Here is a 14,681-nt window from a genome sequence, read left to right on the forward strand (position 1 = left end):
AAAGGAAATGATTTGTGTAATAGTGACATTTGTTTGTTGCATTGTTCGTTGAATAATTTATATCTGTCCTGATGAGGGAATTAGATAATTCTCCCAAACATATTCTATATTGGACTTATTCAAAGGGAGATAATCCATCATAAGGGTCTTTTTGTAGTTGTTACAATTCTTTAGCAAAATATGAGAAAATTTAGCAAGGAAATAATAAAAATAGACTTTCATAATTTCTTATTTTTTTTAGAAAGGAAAATACAAATTTGTTCTCACATTTTTTACAGATGATGATAAAGTCCCTGAGCCTGTACAGTTTGTCAAAGAAGTTGTTGATAAACTGAATCAAGATACTGGTAGTGTTTTGTCTCCTAAGGTCAGAAACTTTTGGTTTGGTTGAATGCACTATATTGTTACCATATTGTATGTCCTTCATCACTGTATTATATTTCAAATTTTGTATCATTTTTGGTAGTTTTTATGCCCTTCAGGGCTGAATGATTTGAACAAAGCATCTTCTTAAATATTTTTCTATATTTATACAGCTGTGCCACCTAGTTTTATATATTCAGTAAATAAGAGTTTGTATGAAATTGTTCTTATTGTGAAAGTATTATCTTGGTGCAATACAAAATTTGTGGTTTGCTAAAGAAAAAAATTTATACATTGTGGTAGATTTTGTTAAATAACATATACTTTTAGAGGTAACTTTACCCTTATTTTGAAAGTGGGAATTTGTGGCTTTACTCAACAGTGAAAGCCACCAAAGTAGAAACAGTTCTGAATTTTAAGCTATATATCTTAGAAGTTAGCAAAAGTTTAGTAAAATCCATTTAAAGAATCTTTTATGTTTAAACTTCTGGTATTTGTTGGAAGTATTATGGTTTGTCATTGTCCATCTATCTGTCCACTGCTATGAGGAATTTTAATATTTTTTGTTGAATTGCTTGTCTCCAAAGATGGAAGCTGATTTATTCCTGCTGTTACTGTTATTGTGTTGAGAGTTATAAGACTTCAAACACTACAAGATGGGCTTATCATTTACTTCGGTGCAGCTGTATTTTCAGAGAATTATATATTATTTTACAGGTAGCAAGCAGTATTCAGAGGTTAATGGGTGATCTTATCACTCTATGGAACAGTCCAGATACAGACAGTGTCCAGTCAAGCCTAAGCTGTTGTAAAGTATTGTCTCACTGTATGCCACTTTTACACCAATACTGTGATGTGGTAGAGTATTATCTGGTCCAGAACCTGGCATCCAATAGGACTACAGCAAAGCTTCTGTCAGTTCTTTTAGGGATATTTACTGAGTTGGCTTCAAAGGTATGAATTGTTATTGGAAAGGTCTGATGGATAAGCAGAGGATTTTTGTTGTTTGACAGATAGCTATGAATTTTGACTGCAATGAATCTCTCAATAGTACCTGCATTAAAAATCACAGAAAGTCCAGAATTTAATAGATCATTTGCATTAAATTAGGTCATAAGTATGGATTGTCATGTGGTAGCATGAACTGATACCCTGCTGAGCACTTTCCAATCTAATCATGCTAAACTGGAAATGTGATTGAGCTCACTGAGTGATATTGGCTTTTTTGGAAATGTGAAACCTTTACAACCATTTCAGAGCATCCAGTAATGACAACTTCGGTTCCCCTACTTCTGTATATGATGCCCTACCTTATTGTTAATTTGCATTATATATGCAACATCTCCTTAACTGAGGAAATTTTATAGAAAAGTTAGACATCCACGTAAATATGCTTAAAGATAAATTTTATGTTACATGTCTTAAGTGAAGTTACCCTAACTGAAGTGATTTGATATATTATCGCTATTGTGTTTAAAATCCCTTTGATCTTGCTTTACGATAATTTTCAATCTCACGCCAGTTGAGTGAGAATGAAAATTATCGCTAGTTTCTATGTCCTCATGTGACAAACAAGCAACAGTGTAGGAATATTTGACAACCCAAATAACCGTCTGTTTGTTTACTGTGTATGAAATAATGCTAATTTATGGCATTATTTTTTAGTCTATAATGGAAAATGATTAAATACAGTAACTTACCTGATAAGAATAAATCGCTAAATTATTCCACAAAATTTAAACGCAAGTGTCATTATATGGTTAACCGATTTTTTTTTCAAAGATGTGTATCACAGCTGCACAACATACATGACATCATGTAGCACGTCGCCGAAAAATAGTCCCGAAAGGAAACTTTGCAGTGCTTATGAAACTGACATATTTAAGTCAGGAAGATAAAAAGAACACCTTACACTTCAACAAAACAGCGATAAACAGATTATCTAATATTTTTTATTAACTCACGGGAGTTAGCAAAGCCGCTTGACGAGATCAGCATGAGAAACTCCCTCTCGTTGAAAAAAAATATTAAATAATCTAATATTCTCAGCTTGTAAGGACAACTTTTGATAACTGATTGATGACTTTTGGAAGGTAAGGCATCCTTATTTGGTTTACACGATGTCTGCTCACAGTATTTTTAGTTTGTCTGGGGTATTTATTTCAGGGTTTTTGTACTCCAGAAGAGTTTTCTGATGAAATTGCAGGAGAAGGTGCAACCCAATTTGAAGATATTGAAGGTGGTGGTATGGGTGAAGGGGAAGGTGTCAAAGATGTTAGTGATCAAATAGAAAATGAAGATCAGGTTTGTACTCTGAGATGTTCCTTTTGTAAAAGGTTTAACTAAAGTAACTCTAAATTTATTCATGTGTGTAGTGAAATGTGTAACTCAAATTTTATTCATGTGTGTTTTAAAAGGTGTAAAGAATTTTTGGTCTTCATTTTATAATTTGTTTACATGTATATACAGGAGGTAATGATATCAGAATGGAAAATTATAGTATTTGTATTTATTTTTGTGAATTTTGCAATCAGTAAGAATTCACAAAAATAAGTTAGCCTGAATATGTGTATTAAACATTAAGCACAGGGTAACTTTGAACATAAAGTGGACTTAGATATTTGAAAAAATGTAAGAAAACTATCTATTGTGAAAATAAGTACAAGTACAGTACAGTGTAACTGCTATATACATGTACAGTGGATTCCACTTAATTGCATAGCCTATTTGCCAGTAAAAATTATGCGAATAAACGGGGTATTCTTATAACTGAAATTACGATTTTACCGGAAGTGTGGGTTCAGGTAAGACGACGATACTGTGGATCAACCAGGGATATCACTGTTCAACATTTCTGATCTGGTATTTAATTGTTAAAGACCTTCTCATTGTATTGTTCTTTTATCAATAAATAATAATATATATTGTGTTTGTCTTGTTTAATGACCTTCTTTACGTTGTGTGTATTTATGAGTAAAACCACGTGTTTCTCATCTATAAATAGTCAAGTAATTTCTTGACCTTTCTATGAAAGAAAATCCCATATTTCATATTTCAGCCAGGATTCAGTGTAATATTCATCAATGTTTGCAGTTTCTGGGCTTTTGAAATGGTCTGTGCGTTTTTATTCCTCTGTTCAATCACAATTGTACACTGATAGTTGTGTATTATACGTGTCATTGACCTCGATATATTCCTATGAAGTGTGGATAGTATGGGGCACCTTAGGGTAGTTGAATTTCATTAGACATTGTACTGAATGAATGATGACTTTTAATTTTCGGTCAATATTTATGCCTAGTAACCCAAGCTCACTAAAACTGTTAAGCTCATTAAAGAAAATTAAATTTACATTGATAATCATTTGTAGTCGGAAGAATTTAAATAGGGACAAAAAATACCCCAAGCCACATCATAAGGTGATGTTTGGCATGTCGTCAGAAGTCATCGTTCACCTAGGTGCTTGTTTATTATAATGTAATTAGAAATCCTTTAAATTGTCTTTTATGTCCATTGTGTGTTTAATCTATTATTAACACCTCCTGATTGATGATAATCTAGTTTTTACAACAATAAATATGATTGACATATTTATGACCCGAAGGCTTAAAATAGAATTTGGGAAAACCTATCTTTACCTGGATGAGGCAAAATTCTCTATGCAATAAACCGAAATGCACCTGCAAGGCCAATGCAAATAAGCGATTTTTTCCCTAACAGAATAATAGGAAATGGTTTTGTGCAAGAGAAAATTATGCTAATAACCGAAATATGCAATAAAGCAATATGCGATTAAGTGGAGTCGACTGTATTATCATTTCATACTTTTGCCTATGAGGGATGGAGCTATTTGTTCTCAAATAACATTTGGCCTCATTGATAATACACTACTAGGTTGTAATACCCTAAATGTCCTGACCAGTGGGAATATGCTAGATTTCCTATAACACAAACTGAACATCCATGTTAAAAATTCAAACAATCACTTCCTAAAAACAGTAAGTTAAATATTTGGCAAGGTTCTACTATTCTTGGCCTAATTTAAACAAATTATACTTGTTACTTCAAGTTACTAAGACTGTTGTTATAAGGAAGTTAATGTATTACCTCTGTATGAGTTGGAAAACAAGAACTTTCATTATAAATAGATCTTACGATGTAACGCTTGTCTACTACATATATCATATGCATTATATTGTTTCTATGACATGATTACTATTATGTCATTTTTTGTCATTACTGCTTACTTATATATTTCAATGATATTTCTTCATATTTATTAGCTTGTACTTTAGCCTTTTGAATAAAGATTTACAATTAAACTGCATACATTGTTCCCAGAATACATCACTTCCATAGAACAATTTTGAGCCATTCATGTATCTGAGCATCTTTATGTAGGACATAGATGATGCTCTGTCCCTATAAATAAAAGAAATTATTCATTCATAATTTGGTGTTTTTGTTTATTTTCAATAATTAACTAATGAATACTTCTTACGATCCACACAGCTTGATGAAGCACAGAAACAAGGTGAGAAACCAGAACAATCCACAGACCAGCCTGACATTGCTTCAGAGGACAATGCTATAGAGATGTCAGATGACATTGAAGGTAAACTCCATGACCTTGAACCCCAGGAAGGTGAAAATGAGGATGATGATGAAGGAGATGATAATGAAGAGGAGATGGATAAACAGATGGGAGATGTTGATGGACCCGACTCTGATAAATTGGATGAACAGATGTGGGGCAGTGATGAAGAAACTGAACAACAAGAGGATCAGGTATTATTAAAACCTTACTTATGGAGGAAGTGGTGCTATGGCTTGTAGACTTAACTAAAGAAATTAAATGAAATTGATTGTGGATTTTTATTAGAAACTACCATTTGGTGGATGTAAAATTTGGCAATTTTTAAAAAAAAAAGGTTATATGAAAATTCTTGGTATTTGTAATTTTGGTCAATGGTAAGTGATGCACTAAGTACTGCAGCTCAGAGTAAATTTTTCCCAGATTTCTGTTGGCATTTTCAAACATACTGCTAATTATGCTAAGATAAGAACCCTACAAAAAACACCCACTATATTGTACTTTAAGAATAGGACATTCTTTTTATTAATCTTGAAGTACAACAAGTAATTTATTTGTATAGTCTTAGTTATAGGACAATACCCTTCTCTCCTGGAAGAATAATTTATATTTGAGGGATTTACATTCATGCTTTATATCGTATGTTTTTGATAGAAAGAGGAAGATGGTCCTGGTTCAGGACAGGAGAGCAAGAGTGAGTTGGTTGCTAAAGATGACAACCAAGGTGCTGATGATGATAAAAACCAGGATCCACAGACAGAAAACCAGGACACACAGGATGATGAGAACAAACAACCAAATGAATTGAATGAAATGGATATGGTAATTCTTACATTCATTTGTTCACTCCTTTTTGATTATTTGTCATTCTCAAAGTTGAAACAATTTGGAATGGGTTGATGAAACTTCAAAATAGTCTCTCCTTAAATCTTTCTTTAATAAGGTTTTACCAATCACAATTCTAGAATCTAAGGCTTTGGGGGAAGTTTTAGTCCAGATTATCAGCAACATTTTCTTTTGCTGGATTTTCTCAAAGTGTGAACATGATATTAACCTTAATTTTGTGTCCAGTCAGAATATGATGAGGATAAGGTGGACCCATACCAGAACGAAAAGGAACCCCAGAAACCACCAGAGGGCATGGATTTACCGGATGACCTTAACCTGGATGATGACCTTGATAAAGATGAAGAAACTGCTGAAGATCAAGGTAACTGGTACACACAAATGATGTGTCCTGTGTTTTATTCACTGACTCTTGTCTTATGATGAACAATCATAGTAAAATTTGCTGAGTATTTTTTTTTGTTTTGCTGTAGGAATAAACTAATTTTGTCTTATTTTGGATTAGATAATAGGAAATTAACGTACCAGATGTTCATTTCAACATATAATTAGATGACTCTTAAGCATGTACCATACCATATAGCAGGTTATTTTCACGGGGGTTTAATTTTTGCTGATCGGCAACAACCGCGAAAATAAAACCTGTGAAATTTTATGACGACTTAACGGTCATTTCTTAATACGATACTTCGGTACTTCACAGGGAAACTTTCCTTTTAATTTCCAGTATTAACGGTAGATAGATTAATGAAATTAATGAGTAAATTTAAGAAGTGAGAAGAACTTGAAATTTTAACTGGATTAAATGATACATTTTATGTGTTTTATGTGCATGTATGTTTTATCTTCTAACTAATAAAATATTGTACTTCTTACAACTTTAGTTTCAACATTACAATCCATTCAGGGTGTCCTATAAAAAGCTTTATTGTAAGGGAAAAATTGTCATGTTTTGACTGAAATATTTATGAAACAATGGTAAAAGTTATGCATACATAGGACTTCACCCGCGAAAATATTTTGTCACAACTCTTCAAACCGCTTTACGGTATTTTATACCCCCACTTGCAAAGTGTGGAGTGTATACAGATGTGGATGTCTGTCTTCTTTCTTTCTCTTTTTTACACCCATTTTTTGCATGGGAGATGCATATACCCAATGTGCACCTCTTATTTTAGATTTGGATGCAAATCAATTTAGATGTCAAAAGGTGTATGTTATCGAATGGGGGAGTGGGAGTATGGATTTAGTGAGCATTGCTTACTCTTTTTCTAGTTTTCAGAATGCATCAGTTAGTAGCATGTTTCTTTTATGGTTGTCATCCATCTTTTTAAGTGGAATTAATATCAACAATTTTTCATTTGTTTCAGATGCAACAGAGAAGGAGGAACAGACTGGTGACATGGAAACACAGGATGGTATAGATAAAGAGGAAGATATAAACATGAAAGAAGAGGAAGACAAATCAGACGAACCAGAGGTAAGCACTGAGAAGTCATCTGGTGAAATTGTTTTAGTAGATATTTGATTTACCAGTTCAATTTAGGTTATATTTTGTATTCATAATATTGGTCTGGAAATTTATATCTACAGCATTCTTATTTATCACAGGTCTAGTGGTTTTAGTACTCAAAATTTTATTGGAAACCCTTGAAAAAAGACTTCAAATTCAGGGCATTTCATTATGTAAGTATAACAAACTGTGTGTTTGCAGTTTAATTCACTCAGTCTGTAGATCTTTTTTTGTTAGTTTCCTTTTGTTTGTTTACTAAAGGTTCGAGAAGATGAACCAGAAGGAACAGAGAAAGAGAAACCAGATGATGAAGACAATGATCGACAGAAAGAAGAAGGACAGAATGAACCAGGATTCTCTGCTCAGGTATAGATGGAAATTTCTACACATGATCTGGTGCTTCTTGATTTCTTGTGGAAAATAAATGTACATTTAAACTTCTTTGACAGTTTAGCTCTTCTAGTCACCTATAGTAAGTTTTGTGGAGTAAATTGAATATGCTCAGTTTTAAATTTATTTTTGTCTTTCTTCAAGCCCAGTCAAAACAGATAGAAAAGACCTATTTAATCAATTTTCAACTGTTTGTCTGGTTACCAACTGTAAACAAATAAAGGCTTATACTCCATTTTAGTCACAATTTTTGTTACAGGAGCCAGATGATGAAGCACAAGATGATCAGAACAAGGAAAAAGATCCAGAGGAACAACCACAGGGTGCTGAGGTTAAAGGTCAGACATCGCATGACACACAGGAAGTGGAACAGAGTGATACAGCACATGACCAGGCAGGTCAGAGTGAAAATAATCAGGAGGAGGTAATTTAATCTGGAATTTAAAAACAAATAAATAAGGTTGTTGCTAAGGCCTTTTTGTCATAATGTTCCTTATGAATTTCACAAGTAGCTGAGCGTCTTGGATTGTGTGAAATAGAACTAGTCAAAAAATTAAACTGTGGTAATCAAAAAGATTATTTCTAGTATAGGCAAGGATAAATTTTTATCAATGGTGAATAAGTAAATTTGTATACCCATTTTAATATGGTTTTTCCATCTGAATTAAACTTTACAGGCTGAAGGTACTGGTACTTCACAATCAGAGATGGAAGAAGGTCACCAGGGTCAGAGCTCATCCAAGGTTACTCAGGGATCAAGTTCTCAACAACAGAAGCAGGTTGGTGTTATGTGATGAATTGTTTTGTTTTATACATTAATATCTTCTTCACTATGTTGTTTGTTAAAAATATACTCCTCATATCTCTGAACTGGAATGAGGCCAACTTAAAACAGTTTCTAGGTTTTTAGGTCATATCAGGTCAATTTTGATGGTTCCTCATTACCCAGTTATATAAACATACCAATTGTTTATTAACCCCCTCATCTTTTGCTCTAGCAAGGAACAAGCAAGCACCGTTATCACTTTTTAGGGTATCAAAAATGTAAAAAGAAATATGACCCTGCCATCATTGGTTTTCATTAAAAATTAAAAATTACAAGGAAAATAACTTTGAAGGACCTTATCCATATTTCTTAATGTTAAAAATGTTGAAGTTACAATTTGAATCTGTTTAGCTGAAGAGAAAACCTGGCAGATCAGATATGGACAGAAGTTTGGGTTCTGTTGAACAGAAATATAAAAGGCTGAAAACCACAGATACCCCAGCTGCTGAAGATAACCAGGTAACTTGATACTGTACAGCTATTGTTTCCTATGTGATGAACTTTTTATCCCTGGCATGTACTGTATGAAAAAAACCTTTTAATTTTGCTTGGTATTTTTTCACATGTAGTCAACACTTGAAACCTTTACTAGACAAAACACATAGATAAAATCATGTAGTCAGTAATAGTCTACTTGTTGAATAAGTTTTTGAAACTTGGTTATCTGCCACTGAAAAATATAATAGAAACACTTTTATGACGTCAACACTCCAAACTTTGAAGTACGCTAATTGATTTACATGTACCAGCAACTTACCCAAGGTCAATAACTCCAATAAAAGCCTCTCTTCATCATGTAAATGCACTTCTGCAGCACAGATATGACAGAGTTGATTGCATGAGGTAAGATTAAAAAGAAGTACTGTTTTGTGGATATTTTTTGCATTGTGCTTATTTTGGCATTATTTAGTGGACTGTCTAAAAAACCCAAAATAAATTTTGCAAAATATTTCCTATGAACTGCAGTACCTAGTGCATCACTCAGCAAGCGCCAAAATAATAATCTGCAAAATTTTTGCAAAATTTTTTGGCACAACATCGCAAAATTTTACACCTGCCAAAATAACTTGCCATAAGATGCAAATGTACTGAATAGCTAAAGAAAGCTTTTTTTTAACGTAGGAAGAAGATATTGATAAAACTGAGGCAGATTTATATGAGCATATAAAAGAAGCTTCATCAAGACATGACACACAGACCATAGATACAGCAACAGCTGATCAGCAACAGGAACAACCCATCACTGAACAAAATGGGGAGGAATGTAAGGAGGAAGAGGATGTAGACATGGCTGAGGATGAGGATCAAGGGGAGGTAATAATTTTATTACTAATAATAAAGACCAGGTAATAATACCAGGTGTGTAAGTTAAGTTTATAGTAACATTTATAGTTACAAAGTCATTCTAGATTACCCATTTTGTTTAGTTAATTATTAAACTTTTCACTTGCAATAGTGATAATGATAGGGGTGTTGGTCCTTCCATTCATACTTCTGTAATGCTTAATTGATTATTTTTATTAAAATTTGGTTTGTGTTATCTGTTTTTAATTGAATATCAATGTTTCTGATTAGCAAAATGAAGATGTTGAAATGCAGTCTGCCACTAAACTGAAGAATAAGAAAGATAAGTTGCAGAAGAATGCTGATGTTGAGGGACTAGAGGACTCTCCTGAGTCTGAGAAGACTGAGATACCTGGTGATGTCATAGACACCCTATCTGTAGCCAGAGGTCCAGAATCTACCATTCATACACAGATAGAACATCTCCATACTGATGAGGTGAAGTCAGAGGTCAATGTAGAAAAGTTGCGAGAAGAACTTGAGAATCAACTGACTACCTGGTCTCATACTGAGAAAGATCAGTCACTTACAGTAAGTATCAATCTAAATTTGAGTACAGGTACATGAAGTTGCTACGAGCAATATTAGAATATTACTGTAAAGACAAGTTATGTTTAGATACTAATTCTTGACAGTTGTTTTCATGTTATAGAAAAGGAAACTTCCTTCAGTAGTGCATTTCTGAAAGAATCTAAAAACAAAGAAAGGAAAATGAAAAATAAATTTTTACTTTAGGAAAGATCAATTAAACTGAAAATTTATTTTCAGTAGCTTTATATTTTAACCAGATTTACAAATGTCATGATTTCCTATGTCAAAATTACAATCTGAATATAACAAAGTAGTTATAAAAACTTGATATTTTACATTACAGGAGGAAGCTGCTGCAGAGGCATGGAACCAGTATGAAGTTTTAACATCTGCTCTATCTCAGGACCTTTGTGAGCAATTACGACTTATCTTAGAACCATCTCAGGCCACTAAACTCAAGTGAGTGTAAGCTTTAATAGCAAATAAATGTATACAATGATATGGGAATTCATAATACGTTCGGTAGACTTTACATTTCTTTGTGTACACTGTTGCTTATTGTAACTGATACCCAGTTGCATAGTTTGCAGTAATAGAATTTTCTTCAGAGGTTTTGAATTCTCTGAAACACATCTGCTTGGAATTAATTTGTAGGGTAATTTAAAAATATTTATATGTTCATTTTACAGTCTCTTTTAATTGTTTTTTATTAGTATAAAAACACTCAGGCCAAGATGGTATGGCATAAGTTACTACATGTATGAACAACTCTTTTCTTTCAAATATCTTTCAAAGAGAGCAGTCATTCATATACTGTATTGTTGGTAATTTGTGCTGGACGTAAATTTTGATGTATTTTAGTGTTAAGTCTGAAAATGCAAAATTAAATTAGCTAAATATTTTCTTTGGTTTTATGGCTATTCCATAAAAAAGTGTGTCCAGGGGACAGGATGCCCATGATATTTAGGGGTACCACCAACACTTTTTTTAAAAGAAAAATTCAAATTTAACCCTCACCAACACATCAATAACTGTGCAGCTTACATGAGTTTTATGTATTTTTGTGTGTTTTTAGAGGTGACTATAGAACTGGCAAGAGATTGAACATGAGGAAGGTGATACCCTACATAGCTAGTCAGTTTAGGAAAGACAAGATCTGGTTACGTAGAACTAAACCCAGTAAAAGACAATACCAGATCATGTTGGCTATTGATGACTCTTCAAGTATGGTGGATAATCATTCTAAACAGGTGAGCTCATTCTGGTAGGGGTGACCTATACGAATTAGTTGTGTTAGGGAAACATTTCCTAAGCAAATATATTTGGAATCAAGAATTCAGTATGCTTAGACTATTTATGACAGGTTCTGTAGAAGTTTAAACTAATTTATTCATGTTTTTTTAAAAGATAATTGACAATTGTACAACCCAGTATATATTGATAATTCCTTATGACATAGAATGTTAAATGGAATATTCTATTAATATTGGCAGTTTTTTTTTTTTATCTTAGATTAGAATACAATTATCATAAATGGAGTAGTATATACATATATCTTTACTTAATTTTAATGGAAATCTTGCTTTAATTTCAGCTTGCCTTTGAGTCTCTATCCATGATATCTAATGCCTTGACATTACTGGAGGCTGGAGAATTAGCAATTTGCAGGTAGTCATTTGTATAGCATTAACAAAGTTCATGATCAATTGATAGTATATTATTAACATCTTGGCTTCAGATGCTCTGTGGCCATCATGTACTGTGAAAGTACTTTAATTCTTGAATACCAATTTTCTTAGATTAGAGAAGAAACACAAGTTTGTGGATTCTTGAATTTTTGGTTTTGATGTTTTCAATATACACTTCAATGGAAATCTCCTTTTTGTTTGGAACCAAATTTCGTGGAATTGCCTTCCCAAGAAAAAAAAAAATTGGTACCCCACAAACAATAGTACTTTTGCAGTACTTGTTGCTGCGGCCAAATAAAACAATATATATAAGGTTTCCTTAACTACCCTATCATTTTTAGGCACATTTTTGCAGAAGCACTGTTAAACTTTAGATTTCTTTCATATTAATTCAAGGTAAAAAAATATTGTAGAAATCCATACCTACATACTCTATTTTTTTAAGATAGGAAATCCTCAACATACATATTTTTCCTTTGACTATAGCCATGACATGGTTATGAGGACTTGATATAATACTATTAGTCTTCATACATGAAGTCATCATATGGTAATCTATATGAATTTAACCTATGACCTTACAACAACAGAGGGTCTGGTTTCAGAATGTGACCTACTGCTCAATTACCAATCACATACACTTAGCCTTTCTTGTTACAAAAAGGGTAGGGGATATGGCCAGGAGTTCCTATTGTGCACATACAGAAGATATAAATATGGCACTACTTGGCCGGCAGACAACTTATCCCAAGTCTATTATAATCAAGGAGGAATCCAATCTTTAGATAACTTTGGACAGGGCCTTTATATAGATTATAGCTTACTACTATTATACCTGCTTCATATTAGAGGTGTATTGAGAAGCAGAGAATTCTTGGTTAAATCCAGGTTTTAGTGTAAAGGCATTACTCATTTCAGTTTCATAGTTGACTGCCATTATTGATATATATATATTGTTTGTTGTTCCTGTTATATTGTACCAGGAGGATTGTTCTATAAATTATCATTTTCTCTTATTTTACCCCCACCTTATTACCCCTTTTTTAAAGTGGGAGGTACATGTACATGTATATATTGACCATGGTTTCTGCTGTAAGCTTCCTTTTAGCTAATGACTGTCATGCTTTTGCAAAATTTCAAATACAATTACCTGTAACAGATTGACTAATAAAAACTACATAAATCTAACTTCTTACTTTTTTCCAGTTTTGGTGAAAGTGTACAGTTTGTACATGACTTTAGTGAACAGTTTTCTAACCAGTCTGGTGCCAAACTTCTACAGCATTTCACATTTGAACAGAAGAAAACAAAAATTGCTCAGGTTTGTGTCATTTTCACATCAACAGAAATATGAAATAATTTCTTGTAAACAGCTTACTTTGTTACATTTATACGTACTGTATATACAATAATGAATTAAGAGCTTACTTACTGTTAACTGCTGTTAGTCATTTTGTTTCAGACATTAATACATTGACACACCTCGCTTCAACAACAATTATCAAGTATTTTATAACATTAAGAAAACTCTAAATATGGAAGATAAAAACAATTTGAAATTTATCATGGCTTTATTTAGAAGAATTTCTTTAATTTTATATCTTTTTGCTTTAATTATGTACTTATTTATTTTCCAGTTGTTAAAACATGCAACTGTCCATATGATGGATGCTAGATCTAGACAGCATGGAATGATGGGTAATCCTGATACAGCACAGTTACTATTAATAGTATCAGATGGGCGTGGCTTGTTTATGGAAGGAATGGAGACAGTGAAGTCAGCAGTGAGACAAGCAAGGGAATCTAATATCTTCTCAGTATTTGTTATCATTGATAACCCACAAGCTAAGGTACAATTTTAGTTCTATATAGTTTTACACCTTTGTGGATCCAGGGGAGGATTCTGTGGCTTTAAACACCCACTTCCATTTATTTTGGGCAAAAATGAGCAAATAAAAGCCTGGAACACCCCTTTTTCAAAATCTCTTTATCCACTGCTGTAATCTTATTATTGTCAGAAATTTTCTAGACTGCATATCTTGTAGCAATCACATATTTGATTGAAATGCAAAAAATGGGAGTCTTATTTAATGTGACACTATTCAAGGTTGAAGGGCTTAAGGTACTTCTTCATATGACACATATCAGGTTTGGAGATATTTTTTTTGTAAATACAATCTGTTTGCTTTGGAACTATATTTTTTTGCTCTAAAATATTATACATTTTATGATACTAACTGAACTCATTGGAATGGGTTATATAACAGTTACCTTGTATGTCCTACACCCACCTGTTACATATTTATGTAACAGATTCTCAGCTTTGTTGGAGGGAATGCTTAGATATTTGGTATATTATTGCTATTACATAATGACTTGTACCCTGTCAAATATACTTCCTGTTTACTGAACAGCTTGATTTGATAGAAATCATTGAGTGGGGTCGAGACCATTGATATCAAATTAGGAACTTGATTTTAATTACTAGAGAAATACATAAGGCACAGCGTAACAGTAATTGTAATTTGTTAACACTAGGGATCCAAGTCTGTCTATTATGGTTGTTAGTTATACATTGTAGTAGGA

At 32.8% G+C, this 14,681-nt stretch overlaps 1 protein-coding gene across 1 annotated transcript in view; it reads left to right on the forward strand.

Annotated features, from left to right (window-relative positions):
- LOC148614840 (midasin-like) overlaps positions 1-14,681 on the forward strand; it is a 77,146-nt gene that overhangs the window by 60,472 nt on the left and 1,993 nt on the right. The window contains exons 84-101 of the mRNA XM_088589266.1: positions 279-367; positions 1,081-1,317; positions 2,530-2,667; positions 4,876-5,151; positions 5,612-5,779; positions 6,029-6,167; positions 7,174-7,283; positions 7,578-7,682; positions 7,966-8,130; positions 8,384-8,485; positions 8,884-8,991; positions 9,655-9,846; positions 10,108-10,407; positions 10,751-10,866; positions 11,483-11,657; positions 12,002-12,075; positions 13,302-13,416; positions 13,733-13,945. Coding sequence (XP_088445392.1) covers positions 279-367; positions 1,081-1,317; positions 2,530-2,667; positions 4,876-5,151; positions 5,612-5,779; positions 6,029-6,167; positions 7,174-7,283; positions 7,578-7,682; positions 7,966-8,130; positions 8,384-8,485; positions 8,884-8,991; positions 9,655-9,846; positions 10,108-10,407; positions 10,751-10,866; positions 11,483-11,657; positions 12,002-12,075; positions 13,302-13,416; positions 13,733-13,945 — 2,822 coding nt within the window. The remainder of the gene's footprint in view (positions 1-278; positions 368-1,080; positions 1,318-2,529; positions 2,668-4,875; positions 5,152-5,611; positions 5,780-6,028; positions 6,168-7,173; positions 7,284-7,577; positions 7,683-7,965; positions 8,131-8,383; positions 8,486-8,883; positions 8,992-9,654; positions 9,847-10,107; positions 10,408-10,750; positions 10,867-11,482; positions 11,658-12,001; positions 12,076-13,301; positions 13,417-13,732; positions 13,946-14,681) is intronic.

This window comes from Perna viridis, chromosome 6 (genome assembly GCF_037379345.1).
Source record: "Perna viridis isolate PV_CMFRI_1.1 ecotype Kerala chromosome 6, ASM3737934v1, whole genome shotgun sequence".
In the NCBI taxonomy this organism is placed as follows: domain Eukaryota; kingdom Metazoa; phylum Mollusca; class Bivalvia; order Mytilida; family Mytilidae; genus Perna; species Perna viridis.